The sequence below is a fragment of the Archocentrus centrarchus genome, chromosome 20, assembly GCF_007364275.1.
Source record: "Archocentrus centrarchus isolate MPI-CPG fArcCen1 chromosome 20, fArcCen1, whole genome shotgun sequence".
NCBI lineage: Eukaryota > Metazoa > Chordata > Actinopteri > Cichliformes > Cichlidae > Archocentrus > Archocentrus centrarchus.
In genome coordinates this window covers 10,449,636-10,464,722 of record NC_044365.1, presented here as the reverse complement: position 1 = coordinate 10,464,722, position 15,087 = coordinate 10,449,636, and the positions used below count along the sequence as shown (strand labels likewise).

Genomic DNA, 15,087 nt, shown 5'->3' with positions numbered 1-15,087 from the left:
ACTGAGCCTCATTTTGACTTGTTTTAAGGACATTACATCAAAGTTGGATCAGCCTGTAATGTGTTTTTCCACTTTAATTTTGTGTGTGACTCCAAATCCAGGCCTCCATTGGTTACTAAATGTGATTTCCATTGATGATTTTTGTGTGATTTTGTTGTCAGCACATTCAACTTTGTAGAGAACAAAGTATTCAATGAGAATATTTCATTCATTCAGATCTAGGATGTGTTATTTGAGTGTTCCCTTTATTTTTTTGAGCAGTGTATAAAGAAAAAAGAATAGGGCCTAGTAAAGATCCCTGGGGAACACCACATTTAAATAAAGATACAGCAGATGAATACTGGCCCGAAACTCCTGTTAGATAAATAGGATTGAAACCATTTAAGGGCAGTTCCTCTAATGCCCGTACATGATTCTAGGTGTGAGATATGGATACTGTGGTCAACAGTATCAAAGGCTGCTGACAGATCAAGCAGCACCAGTACGGCAGATTTTTCCGGTGTCAAGAGATAAAAGTAAGTCATTAAAAACTCTTACCAGAGCTGTTTCAGTACTGTGCCGCAATTTGAAACCAGACTGGAATTTCTCAGAGATGCCATTTGAATCAAGATAGGATTGTAACTGTAAGTACCACCTTCTCTAAAACTTTTGATAAAAAAGGAAGTTTCGAAATTGCCCTGAAGTTAGAGGGTTGGTTTTGTTCCAAATTACTCTTTTTAAGAAGAGGATAAATGACTGCACATTTGAGGGCAGTTGGAACATAACCCAACTTCAAAGAGGAATTAATAAAACTAAGAGTACAAGGTCCAAGGGTAGTAAAAACATCCTTAAAAAGACAAGGCAGAATAATATCTAGTGGGCACCCAGAAGGTTGCATAATGGCGAGTATATCTGACAGACTAGACCGAGATTCAAAATTCTCCAAGACAAATATGCACACAGGTTGACATATAGCAGAGGGGGGATAAATTAAACATGGATTTTCAAAGGACAATTTTTCTCTGATTAAAGTAAAAAACTTCTCACAGCGTAACCAAAAGTAGCATACAAGCATTACAAGGATTAATGAGAGAATTAAGAACAGTAAAAAGAAATTGTGGCTTATGGCTGTTAGTCAATACAAGATGTGATAAGAACTTAAATGTTGTCGGCTTTAACAGGACTCTGATAATTCAGGAGGGTGGTTTTAAAGATATCCAAAGAAATTTGCAACTTATCCCTCTTCTATTTGTGCTCTGCATGTTTACAAGAGCATCTAAGAGACCTTGTAGTGTCTTAAACCATGGCTGTTTTACAGCTGCGGACTGTTTAATCGTAACGGGAGCCACCAGACCTAATAAATCAGTACAAACAGAATTAAAAAGAGCTATAAATTTAAGTTTTAACCCACCATAACATGTTATCCTCAACACACCGGGCTGAATTCATGTTACAGTGGCACCCTGGACTCAAAGTGTTAAGTACGAGTGAAGCAAGCAGGGTGAATGACGAACTGCACACTACATGAAGTTTGAGGTCACTGTTTCTGTCCACTTTTCTATTTTAGCCACCAAAGATGAGCAACAGGATGAGCGAGCGTAAACCGTCTAGTTTTAAGAAGTCTGAATGATCCCTTCCTTTTTACCTGCTTGCTACTTTGCTGCTTTAGAGCCTCTCTTCACACAACTCTTTTACCGTGAGGAGATTGGGGGAAGGAGAACCCTCTTCCCTCTTATTAATTGACATTCCACCTGGCTACGTTATGGATTCCTGTGTGGTGTGGAAGATGACGTGCCTGGCCATACTGTCGATGGAGGACATGCACATTTGGCTTATTGACACTAGGATTTCTCAGAATTGGACCTGGAGATACCTGGCTTGTCGTTACAATTCAGGAAGTCTGGTCAGCTGTCTGGCCTTGGTAAAGCTGCTAATGATGGGAATGCAGGAAGGTACAGACTCAAATTCAGACTCAGTATATCTGGAGCTGATTTGGAGGGATTAGATCTTGGAGACGTATCTGTTCTGCACGGCGAAGGAATGAACCAAGAAGATTCAGATGAATTGGATTTTTTTTTCGCCACTGAGAGGTGCCAGAAATACTAGAGGCTGTCGACAAATTAATCAGTACAGTCTGTACCCTAAACAAGTCGTAGAATCAGAAATTTGGCTCCCTGGCGGCATTTGACTGCGACTTATCTCAGTTTTCTCCAGGATGTTTTGTAAACAGATGCTCTACGCCCCCGCCGTCCTGTCTTCTTCTGATCTGTGTTGGACTGATCTCCCTTGACCAGAGCCGGCCCGAGCCTTGAAGGGTCCCTAAGCAAAATTTGAATTGGGGGGCCCCCCTCATACCGCTTCATTTTCTCCTGAGCCTAACCGTTATTAATACAGAAAGGTTGATGTTGAATATTAATTTTTTGGGATACATCGCTGTTTCAGTCTCAGCCCATTGGAAAACAGTGCATTTCAATATGATACACATTGTAAAACTATGTCCATGACATAGTTGAATGTATTCCATATTCAAGGTAGAGGGAATAGACTTTTTAGGAAATATGTGATTTAGAGTGTTTGACCTGCTTTTGGACATGTTGGACTGTTTTCATCCAAAAGATGACTGTGCAAATGCACCTAATTACAGACTAATAAATAAGCCATTTGCAATATATAAATAATAATTATGCAGCCTACAGAATTGGTGAGCATCAATAGAATAATATCAAACTAGTGGTCTGCCCCACAGGGACAGCTCATTTCTGTCACATTTCTGTTTCGTACCTTCATCCACAAATGACCGAAACTGACGGACCATCAGGTCACCTGGAGCACTGCTGATGCGCATTTTTAGATGGTGACTTCACGGCCACCACCTCGCACCAGGAGCATGCGGTTCAGGGCCTCGAGGAGAACCTCCAGGAACTCCATATCTGAGATAAAAGCAGTAAATTGAAAACATGCGCGCGCACACACACACACACACACACACACACACACACACACACACACACACACACACACACGAAGGGCATCACAATACCAGATGTTACACCCCACCTTCCCTCCCTTGCACTGAGCATTCATTAGTCAGTGAAATGTTTTTCACCACTTGAGGGCAGCAGACTAACACAACATCACTGCAGGTAGATATGGAACCATGTTACCTACAAATCCAGCAACTACTAAGGAAACAATATCATTATACAGCTGTGCTTTCTGACCACCAGCTCCTGAGGAGGAGAAAAATAGGGCTCAGCTGCCTCTCCAGTCATTGGTGGGGAGGGTGCTCAGGATTATCTAACGATGGACAAGGACAGATACAGGAAATTTGTCATACCTTATGCACAACAGTCTACAATCCAACACATCTGTGTGGCAGAGAATCATCTCTTCACTCATGTTAATTTCAACCCCTTAACACACCCTTCATAATAACTGTAGAGTGGGTGCTACTCTGGATAGTGTTGAGGCTTGAAGTTAGGGCATGGCCACTTTGACAAGTGTGCTCACGAACGCAGTTCATGAAAGCTGACGTCCATCAGGGAACTGAACATTTCCACTGTGCCTGTGGCGTTGGTGCCATTTAGAGGCTTGTTGGGTGGTCCAGACAAGCTGTTTGTGCTTTAGTCTGAGTGAAATTCTAGTATTTCCTTGAAACATCAGTGAGATTTTTTTGTGTCTATTAGTAACACATTTGTACAATTTGGATATGAATGTCAGATGGTCTCCAGCTCCAGCAGTCTCCGACTGATTTGCTCAACAATGCACAGAGCAAAGAGAAGAGAGAGACTGTGAACTGGCAGACTGCTCATAGAAAACAGTAAACAGCAGCTGCAGGGTGTCAAAGGTCAAAGCCTGAGAGAGTTCTGTAGTTTTTGACATAGTGTTTGCATGTTCAGAAACATAATTTACATAAAAAGGTTTTAGGGTTTTTATTGCACACACAGTAACTTCCTCCTGAAGTCATAATAATAAAGCTCAGAAGAAACCAGCAGCTCTGAGAAATGTGCCCATGGACTATTGAAAACATGTAGTAACATGGTAACACCAGCGGTTCTAACTTCAATAAGGAAGGATAAACTGCAAATATAGCAAACGTCATGCTCTTGCTCAGGCTCTGGTATGATTCCCTGTTTTCCTCTGTCATAGTCACTCTAATTCAATCAGGTTTTTGGTTTGTTTGTGTGAGACAGGGACCACGTGGCCAGCTGGTCTCAAACCTGTACAGATAAAAAGGCCCTCTTGTGGAGGATTGTGGCTGCACCACTATGACCACTACCCAGAATATATGTAACACACCCATGTACATCTATCATTTCTGGTTTGTTAAAACGTTTGAAATATTGTGGTACAGTTTAAAGTAATAGGGCTGGTAGACTGGTGCAGGGCAGCCTGATGCCACTCTAATATCACATGCTGAATTTAACCTTTATACTAGCTAGGGTGGTGGAAAGAGGCCAAAGCAGCTCATGCAACAAGCAGTTGCTTATATGTTGCAGAAGGCTACATCTCAGAGTCAGCATCAGCCAGGTGTGTACAGCCTGGCCATCAAGAATCTGTTTGGGAGTTATTGAGGTGTTGTTTTTCCAATTTGCACCAGTTCTCGGGGTTACCTGATCTGCCAATTCCCACTTTAACCCCTGAAAATATATTAGTGTGATGGGATAAGCAGAAGACTTTTAGATGAGTGGGGTTTGAATCCTGCGTGAAACCAGAGGCTGTCATTTAAATACACTGCTCAAAAAAATAAAGGGAACGCTTAAACAACACAATATAACTCCAAGTAAATCAAACTTCTGTGAAATCAAACTGTCCACTTAGGAAGCAAAACTGACTGACAATCAATTTCACATGCTGTTGTGCAAATGGAATAGACAACAGGTGAAAATTAGTGTCAATTAGCAAGACACACTCAATAAAGGAGTGGTTCTGCAGGTGGGGACCACAGACCACTTCTCAGTACCTATGTTTTCTGGCCGATGTTTTGCTCACTTTTGAATGTTGGTGGTACTTTCACACTCGTGGTAGCATGAGACGGACTCTACAACCCACACAAGTGGCTCAGGTAGTGCAGCTCATCCAGGATGGCACATCAATGCGAGCTATGGCAAGAAGGTTTGCTGTGTCTGTCAGCGTAGTGTCCAGAGGCTGGAGGCGCTACCAGGAGACAGGCCAGTACACCAGGAGACGTGGAGGACGCCGTAGGAGGGCAACAACCCAGCAGCAGGACCGCTACATCTGCCTTTGTGCAAGGAGGAACAGGAGGAGCACTCCCAGAGCCCTGCAAAATGACCTCCAGCAGGCCACAAATGTGCATGTGTCTGCACAAACAGTTAGAAACCGACTCCATGAGGATGGTATGATGGCCCGATGTACACAGATGGGGGTTTTGCTCACAGCCCAATACCATGCAGGACGCTTGGCATTTGCCAAAGAACACCAGGATTGGCAAATTCACCACTGGCGCCCTGTGCTCTTCACAGATGAAAGCAGGTTCACACTGAGCACATGTGACAGATGTGACAGAGTCTGGAGACGCCGTGGAGAGCGATCTGCTGCCTGCAACATCCTTCAGCATGACCGGTTTGGCAGTGGGTCAGTAATGGCATTTCTTTGGAGGGCCGCACAGCCCTCCATGTGCTCGCCAGAGGTAGCATGACTGCCATTAGGTACCGAGATGAGATCCTCAGACCCCATGTGAGACCATATGCTGGTGCGGTTGGCCCTGGGTTCCTCCGAATGCAGGACAATGCTAGACCTCATGTGGCTGGAGTGTGTCAGCAGTTCCTGCAAGATGAAGGCATTGAAGCTATGGACTGGCCCGCCCGTTCCCCAGACCTGAATGCGATTGAGCACATCTGGGACATCATGTCTCGCTCCATCCACCAATGTCACAGACTGTCCAGGAGTTGGCGGATGCTTTAGTCCAGGTCTGGGAGGAGATCCCTCAGGAGACCATCCACCACCTCATCAGGAGCATGCCCAGGCATTGTAGGGAGGTCATACAGGCACGTGGAGGCCACACACAATACTGAGCCTCATTTTGACTTGTTTTAAGGACATTACATCAAAGTTGGATCAGCCTGTAGTGTTTTTCAACTTTAATTTTGTGATGATGATTTTTGTGTGATTTTGTTGTCAGCACATTCAACTTTGTACAGAACAAAGTATTCAATGAGAATATTTCATTCATTCAGATCTAGGATGTGTTATTTGAGTCTTCCCTTTATTTTTATGAGCAGTGTATTTTAATGCATTTGCTTGTTTTCATCTGCAGCTTGGAGCATCGAAACAAGCTGTCCAGTTTTATCGTTTTTAGAGATTTATACCTCCCGCACCTTTAATTGTAGCTGTGATGGCCAAACCCATGGCCACACTCCATCCAAGTCGGTAACGCTCTCATGCACTATTCATGCAAGCACATCATTTTAGTGTGCAATAAACTGTTTGTTGGTTGGTTTAAATACACTTGTTGTATTTGTAAGCACACACATTTAGTTCACTTGTGTATTTTTCTCAACCCATGGTTCGTTTTTGTTTATGCTCATGATTAGTTCTTGTTTCTTTTACCGGTACTTACCTACTGTTATCCTTGGGAATTGCCTGACGAATGATGTTGGCCAGGGCTGAGCACACCTGAACACAATGGACTAATTGGACGGCACCACCAGCTCCTGTAGAGGGGAGGGGACTGGGAGTTTCTTTAATTAAATAAGCTTTTCCATATAAGTGAATATTTGTATGTGGAGATTTAAGATTTTGTTTTTTTTTTATGTTTAGTTTATTAACCAAACGTAGCATGTGGGGTAGGGAGGGAGGGCGGTGGAGGAACGCACAGGGGGGGGAAGGGCGGAGCAGCAGCAGCACAGAGAGAGAGATAGAGAGATAGAGAACAGAGAGAGAGACAGAGACAGAGAGAGCGAAAGAGAGAGAGACATAGAGAAGAGAGAGAGAGAGAGAGACAGAGATAGAGAGACAGAGACAGAGAGAAGAGAGAGAAGAGAGAGAGACAGAGAGAGAGAAGATAGGAGAAAGAGAGAGAGAGAGAGAGAGACAGAGAGAGAGAGAGAGAAAGAGAGATGAGAGAGAGACAGAGAGAGACAGAGAGATAGAGAGACAGAGAGAGCAGAGAGAGAGAGAACAGGATAGAGAGAGACAGATGAGAGAGACGAGAGATAGAGAGAGACAGAGGAGAGAGAGAGAGGGTGGATAGAGAGACAGATACATATATAAGATTATAGTGTAGATATATACATATATATATATATATATATGAGCCATATACATATATATATATATATATACATATAAATATATATATATATATATACATATACATATAGATATATATAATACATATATATATATATATATACCTAATATAATAATATACATATATATATATATAGATATATATATATATATATATATATATATATATATATATATATATATATATACACCCCTGTGCCGTGTCTTAGGAGGGTCAGTTATGTTTTGTTTGTGCAGCTAGTTTGTTTGTTCACATTTTTTGCTTGAGTTCAGTTTTGTTTCTTTGACTTCTTTTATGAGCTCAGTATTTTGTAATTGTGATTTTTTTGAGTTAAAAAAAAAAACTCTTTTTTCTAATACTTCCTGTGACTCCTCGTTTTCAACTCGTTCCCCCTACAGTAGGTACAATGACACATGCTTGTTGACATGAAGATTTCACTGAGTGAATAAAATAAATAACAGGCAAGTTCAGTCTGGTTATTTCAGCACTTTTAATAAGTATGTAGAGAGGCACAAATACAATTTACAGGGCTACCTTCATCTATATGTGCACCCACAAGCGACTTCCTGTTCCGGTCTGTGAGGCCTGCCAGCGGAGACAGATAACAGCAGAAACACACACAGTTACATATCAGGAAGATACACACATTTGCACGAGTATTTTTGCGAGGACAATAATTTAAATGGGTCATTCCCTAGTCCCACATCATAAATATTATAACTCTGTGCCTAAAGTCTTGACCCTTAAATAGCCCTTTAAAGAAGGGTGAAAGGTGTTCTCACTCTGATAGTCTAAGACTGGTCCACATAAAGACAGCTGTACAGTACAAACATGCATTATTCTGCTGGTCCTCTCACACAGCAGGAGCTCTTTTCCCCCCCTTTCACAAATCTTCCTGGAACATCATTTCTGAAAGAGTTTTGATTGAAATGATTTTTGTTTTGTCGGCCGAGCCTCAGTGACACGTTGAGGTAGATAACATTCTGCAGTCACCTCAGAACAGAGCTGTGTAACACACACACACACACAGCTGATAATCCTATTTACCTTCAGAAACTTTTTTTTTAATTATATTGCATCTTCTGTTGAAGGTTTTACTGTTTTCTTTATGTTAAGCTACTCAGCTCAGTAACCAGATTAAAAACATTAATCTTCAATAATTTATCTGGACAACTTTCGATCATTCAGACTTCCTAAAACTAGATGGTTTACGCTCGCTCATCTTTGGCGGCTAAAATAGAAAAGCGGACAGAAACAGTGACCCCAAACTTTATGTAGTGTGCGGTTCGTTCATTCACCCTGCTTGCTTCACTCGTACTTCTTAACACTTTGAGTCCAGGGTGCCACTGTAACATGAATTCAGCCCGGTGTGTTGAGCATAACGTGTTATCGTGGGTTAAAACAAAATGCAAACAAACATTCAAACTCACAAAAACACCCCCAAAACAAATATGTTGCCATCTTCACACAAACCGCCTCCCTCTGCCCCCTCTCGCAAAAATCACGCCCAGAATTAACACGTAAAAGTAACACGAGATCAGTGATGATGTAACAAACACTACAAAGACCATATTTGACCATATTTATAGAGCAACACAAGCATACATACAGTAACAGCTGAACAAGACACAACAAAACACATGTTGCATAAGCGACAATCAAGAGGTTCACATTTTCCCTGCAAGGGAACTGGAGGAAAACGGAACTTTCTGCTTTACAAAATACTGCGCGGCTGATTTTCAAAAGAAACTGTGGAGGTACACGTGAGGAAGGGTGCCATCCCTTTTCCTTCTTATTTTTGAAATGCCCTTGATGGTGCACCATCAGTTTAATGTTCTTGCATTATCATGCAAACACTTCTTTATTTGTGGAAGAAATGAGGGACCTTTATCATAAAAGCTTTATCCTTGTTTCTAAGGATTAAATCTGCAGGTGGCCATGTCTCAGCTGCATTCAGAAAACTTCCACAGTTTCTTTTAAATTCATTTTGGCACTTTTTCATTCTACTCAGTGGGAAACTCAAAGAATTAAATAAAGATTTTGTTTTGGTAAAATGTTCTAAAAGCAACATTGAAACATGGGCATTAATCAGTATGAAACTGTCTGCTCTCTGCATCCTTGCATCGTCTGCTATGAATATTCTCAAGTCGACCACATGGAAAGAACACAATGAACAAAATGCTGAACAACTGGTAGTACAAAGTCAGCAGTGCTAGAACTGTCAGCATGGGGGAGAATTACACAAATTCATATATGTCAATTTGTGCTTTTAAATCTTAAATGTATACTTTGCTACAATCAAACAATTAAGATGCTAAAATACAGATTAACTGTGCAAAAACCTACAAACCAGTCTAATTATGTATTAAACTACTGTCAAACAGCTCCTAAAAACAAATACATTGCTTGTTCACAACCAGCCACTTCTTCAGACACCATAAATGTACACATTCATGTTAAACACACTGCTACCTATGGCTTTTTCCCTATTAAAACAGCAATATTTTGAGGGTGGGAAATTAATTTAAAAAAAAGAAAGAAAGAAAATGCAGTATCCAAAACCTGAAAAGTTCCCACCCACTAAACTGGAACATCTGGACCTTGTTCCTCACCCCCCCCTGGCTTGGCCTTTCAGTAACTCATTCAGCTACAGACACGAGTCCTACCTCCACCCTCCTGCAACGGTAAAGCTCTACAGCCTAAATCAGAATGTTTAGCAGCTTCTAAACAGACTGGAAACATTTCAATGGAAACATCAGTGACAGGTGGTTATTAGCCCATAGAGCTCAAATCAGAGCTTTAAAAACAGCAAAAGGGTGATTTTTGCACTTTGTGCATCCTAATTTAAATCCATTACTCTCTGTGCATTTTCCTCAGGACCAGCAAAAGTCCGTGCACCTCCCAGAACAAAAAAAAATAAAAATACAAAAACAAACGACAAAAATATGAAAGCCTAAAGCTCACACATTCACTTCTTCCTTGTATTTCTTTACACAGCGAGCGCCATTGACATGACGACACCAACAAAAGAGGACACAAAGTATGAAAATGTAACAGAAGAAGGTTGTCAGACGTAAATCAAAGATATAAAGTGTCTCTATGCTCTAGCTTCTGTGCGCAGTGGCTCTCTGGTCCAGCTGGACACACACTGTGCTCGGCTTATTCGGCACCAACGACTTCCTTCATCCTGACGTCTTTCAGGTCAACTGTCAATCACAAGTGGTCCTGCCTGCCAACAACCCCCGCCCTTCATAAAAACCAAATTAGGCTTCTGCCCCTGAAAAGTCCGCTGAGCGGTATCCATGGCAACGTGCCAATGCCAGGTGCAGGGTAGGCCATGAACGTTCGGGGGGATTTTTAAGAGTAGATGGTGATGACTTCACGGCCACCGCCTCGCACCAGGAGCACGCGGTTCAGGCCCTCGAGGAGAACCTCCAGGAACTCCATATCTGAGAGAAAAGCAGTAAAGGGAAAAACACACACACACACACACACACACACACACACACACGAAGGGCATCACAATACCAGATGTTACACCCCACCTTCCCTCCCTTGCACTGAGCATTCATTAGTCAGTGAAATGTTTTTCACCACTTGAGGGCAGCAGACTAACACAACATCACTGCAGGTAGATATGGAACCATGTTACCTACAAATCCAGCAACTACTAAGGAAACAATATCATTATACAGCTGTGCTTTCTGACCACCAGCTCCTGAGGAGGAGAAAAATAGGGCTCAGCTGCCTCTCCAGTCATTGGTGGGGAGGGTGCTCAGGATTATCTAATGATGGACAAGGACAGATACAGGAAATTTGTCATACCTTATGCACAACAGTCTACAATCCAACACATCTGTGTGGCAGAGAATCATCTGTTCACTCATATTAATTTCAACCCCTTAACACACCCTTCATAATAACTGTAGAGTGGGTGCTACTCTGGATGTTGAGGCTTGAAGTTAGGGCATGGCCACTTTGACAAGTGTGCTCACAAACACAGTTCATGAAAGCTGACGTCCATCAGGGAACTGAACATTTCCACTGTGCCTGTGGCGTTGGTGCCATTTAGAGGCTTGTTGGGTGGTCCAGACAAGCTGTTTGTGTTTTAGTCTGTTGAGTGAAATTCTAGTATTTTATTACTCAGTTACTTAGCACTAATTAGCAGTTTTGTGCTGGAGCCTAACTCAGCTGTTGTAGGGCGAGAGGCAGGGTACACCCTGGACAGGTTGCCAGTCTCTTGCAGGGCTAACACAGAGAGACAGACAACCATTCACGCCCACTTTCACACCTACGGGCAATTTAGAATCCCCCATTAACCTAACCCATGTATGGGAGGAAGCCGGAGTACCCAGAGAGAACCCACGCAGACACCGGGAGAACACACAAACTCCATATAGAAAGGTCCCAGCCGGATGTTTGATTTGAACCCAGGACCTTTGTGCTGTGAGGCAGCAATGCCACCACTGCTCCACCGTGCTGCCCAAAATAAATACACTCTGGGAAATAAATAATCTATTCAAGTCATTTTAAGGATACAGTTTTCATCTCCTCCTCTGTTTTTAGGTGGTCCAGGCATGTTAAGCAGAACCAGATGAGCTCCCTGTGACTTGTTGACCACCACCTCGTTCAGCTTGACTGCAGTGTGCATGCGACGGACATTTGTCTGGTTCCTAGTTTGAAAAAAAAAGAGTTTAGAAAAAGTTCACAGTGAGGAAAGAAAACACTAAAAGCCATAAGACTGAACTTTTTTTCTCTTTTAATTTGGGTCTATCAGAGTGTATGAACAGTATTCATAGCTGGAAAGAATAAAACTAAATGATGTAAAACTCAATGACTAATATAATATGTACTTTAAAAGAAAAAAACAATGTCACAATAAATCACAAATGTTGGCACATTTTACATTAGCTTCAAACACAAATGAGGAATCAGACTTGGTTACAGGCAGAAGCGTTTAGAGCATAATGTGCAGAAGCAGCATTTTAAGAAAGAGAGACGAGTAGTATAGCACTCCAACCAGGTCACCACTTTATTTAGGCCTGATCCTAAATATATGGTTTTTAGTATTTATTAACAATTACACATATCAGAAAGCAACTGTTGTGTCTTTAAATGCTGCCTCTTTGTCATCACTTTTGCAAGGCAATATAAAGCACATGAAGTCAATTGCCAAAAGCCAAATTACAATGTCACAGGATTCCTGAGCCATGCTTTCCATTCCACTATAAAAACATTGAGTTCAAAGGGAACATTTTCCATTTGTTTATTCCTTAAAACCAGTAAATGGAAAGCATAAATTCTGAATAGAAACAATGTTATGAACTGTAAATGCAAGATAACCCAGCAGAGGCTTCAGCCACCAACATGCTGATGGAAGCAGGAAGATAGAGTCGGTGCACATTAGGGCATGCAAACAAGGACACCACAGGCATACACAGAGGTACGAGCACATGAGCTGGAGAACACTGAACAAAGCCACAGTCACCACAGCAGCAGAGCACACAGGGCCTAGGGCAAAGAGAATGCGACTTACAGACTCTCCCACTCTCTAGAAGGAGGAAAATGGGACAAAAACAACAGAAACCGGCTTAGATGCTTCTACATCAGCTCTGCAGCTCTCCCCACCACACTGCATGCTTCCAACTGTCCCAAAAAACTCACAGTGGTACCCGAAGGTGACCCGAGTAAACCCAAGAAAGTGACATGGAGCAGTTTGATGTGTATGGTGAGGCAATCTGAAAGACTTGACATTTGGATTTGAACTTTATAAGCCAATACAAGTGGACTGAGGCAGTCCTGATGAAGTCCACTGACAGTATGGACAGTATGGGAAGAGAGGGTGTTAGTGCATTAGCTGTGCACACCTGTCTGGCCATACATTACAGCTGAAATGGCTCAAAGTGCACACACGCGCACGCACACCAAATGCAGCCTGAATGCACACACCATGCACAGTTGTCCCATTTCACCCTCTTGGGGTCAGTACTCTACACTACACCTACTCATGCTCCTTCACTGAGGTTTGGCACCATCCTGAACTAATGTTAGCACTGTGTGAGCTTCAGGTCCCCCTGAAATCTCATAAAACTTCATTTCAAGTTTAAAGAAAATGATTCAAAATGGTGCAAACGCCCCTCACAAGGCACATGCAGTAACACCATGTCACTTAGTCTATTTTACTATTATAAACACCTTCACCTTAAAATTACAAACCTACAGGACAAAAAGTTCACTCTCTTTTTAAATCTTCAGCTACAAATATACAAGAGTACTGAGTGGCGTTCAAACAAGCATGTACTTACGGCTTCATGTTAAACAGGTCGCGTACAGCAACATTGGCGTTGCACTCGCGGTTGCGATTTCGCTCCGTGAGGAGCTTATCCTTGGTCCAGGTCATGTGAACCTGCTCGGGCTCAGCATCAGCCTTCTCATTTATTGCGGCGTGAGATGCTGTGTTTCTGTCGTGGATGAGCTGGGCCTGGAAACGATGCAGAGAGAAGGGTGAGGACAACAATGGAAGATTAGCCAAAGGTTCAGGGCACAGGTGAAATGAAACTAAAGAAAAGAATAGTGGTAATGGTTTATCTGTAACCACACTGCTATTTCAGTCAAGTTAGTTTTTTCTTCTTTGTTAACATATGATCAGTTTTTCAAATAATCTCAAATAATTTCCTCTTTTTATTATATTAATCTTTCAATGTGCTCCACGCCTTGTGCAGAAGTACCCCTTTAGGTACTTGTAGCCCTGTTTGGGAATCACAGACAGAATATCAAGGATATGAGAACTGAGAACTGGGAACTGGGAAGGTAAAAGTAAGGAATGTAAAACAGAGGTGAATAAATATTGCAAAAAGTCACAGACTGGACAGACACAGAATAACAAAGACTTAAAAATAAGGGGATCCAAACCACGCTAGTGAACAGTGACACAAATACAAACCTTTACAACACACATGATGGACGTGATGTTCTCACACACACACACTGAAATGTGTGTGTGTGTGTGTGTGTGTGTGTGTGTGTGTGTGTACTGGTAGTGGTTACAGTATGGTATTGTGCCAACTAAAAGTTACTTTTAGATAAAAGGCTCCCAAATGTTAACGCATGCTTTGCAAGCCTTTAGTGTGTGTGCAAAGCACAGAACAGCAGAGTGGTGCACAACATACATCATTAAATATCATTTAGTTTGTTTACATATGAAAAACAATATGGTTCAGTTTTGTTACAGATGAGCAGCTGCGTCAGCAGGCTGATAATGCAACACATTTATGGCTTCCTGATTCAAATATTCAATTAAAGATAAGATTGTTTTATTCATGTTTGGTGCTGCAATGAAATCATCAGTGTGACAGAAACACATTTGATTTCTGGAAGCACCCGTTACTACGAGCTGTGACTGAACCATATGGATTCAGTTAGAGGTATTAAAGGCAGGAGGGTGGAGGGTGGTGGGTGGAGATGATAAAAGGATGATGCCTAGCTGCTGACTATAGTGGAACAAAGAGAGGACAGTATTGTCATATTCAACATTAGTAAATAATGAGCACCCCCAAACCCCCCTAAACTGCACTGAAATGTGAGAATCAAATAGTACAGCCTTAAATACATGGGTTCGATGGAATTAGTAAAACAACATGTTAACTCCACTCTTCAGAGACAATACTGCCCCCTCTTACTAGGGAGTGAAGATAAGGTGGGATGCTGGAGGTAATGGGCCAGGCAGCAGTTTCAGGGTGCAACGGGCTGGTATTCACAAAGCAGCTCTTGATGACTACACAGTAGCAGGTAGCACTACTGTTGGGCTAATCTGGACTGGTGGTTTAAATGATCAG

General features: G+C 42.0%; 1 protein-coding gene across 6 annotated transcripts in view; it reads right to left on the bottom strand.

Moving 5' to 3' along the window:
• Positions 1 to 7,723: 7,723 nt before the first annotated feature.
• The window catches only part of slc12a7b (solute carrier family 12 member 7b), a 64,908-nt gene continuing 57,544 nt past the window's right edge, over positions 7,724 to 15,087 (bottom strand). For 4 of the 6 annotated variants that reach the window (XM_030756477.1, XM_030756480.1, XM_030756479.1 and 1 more), the window contains 4 exons: positions 13,558 to 13,733; positions 12,789 to 12,803; positions 11,792 to 11,925; positions 7,724 to 10,701 (listed from right to left, as the gene is read on the bottom strand). In XM_030756477.1, coding sequence (XP_030612337.1) covers positions 10,610 to 10,701; positions 11,792 to 11,925; positions 12,789 to 12,803; positions 13,558 to 13,733 — 417 coding nt within the window. In that variant the 3' untranslated portion in view covers positions 7,724 to 10,609. The remainder of the gene's footprint in view (positions 10,702 to 11,791; positions 11,926 to 12,788; positions 12,804 to 13,557; positions 13,734 to 15,087) is intronic. The other 2 variants (XM_030756478.1, XM_030756481.1) reach the window with 1 other exon arrangement.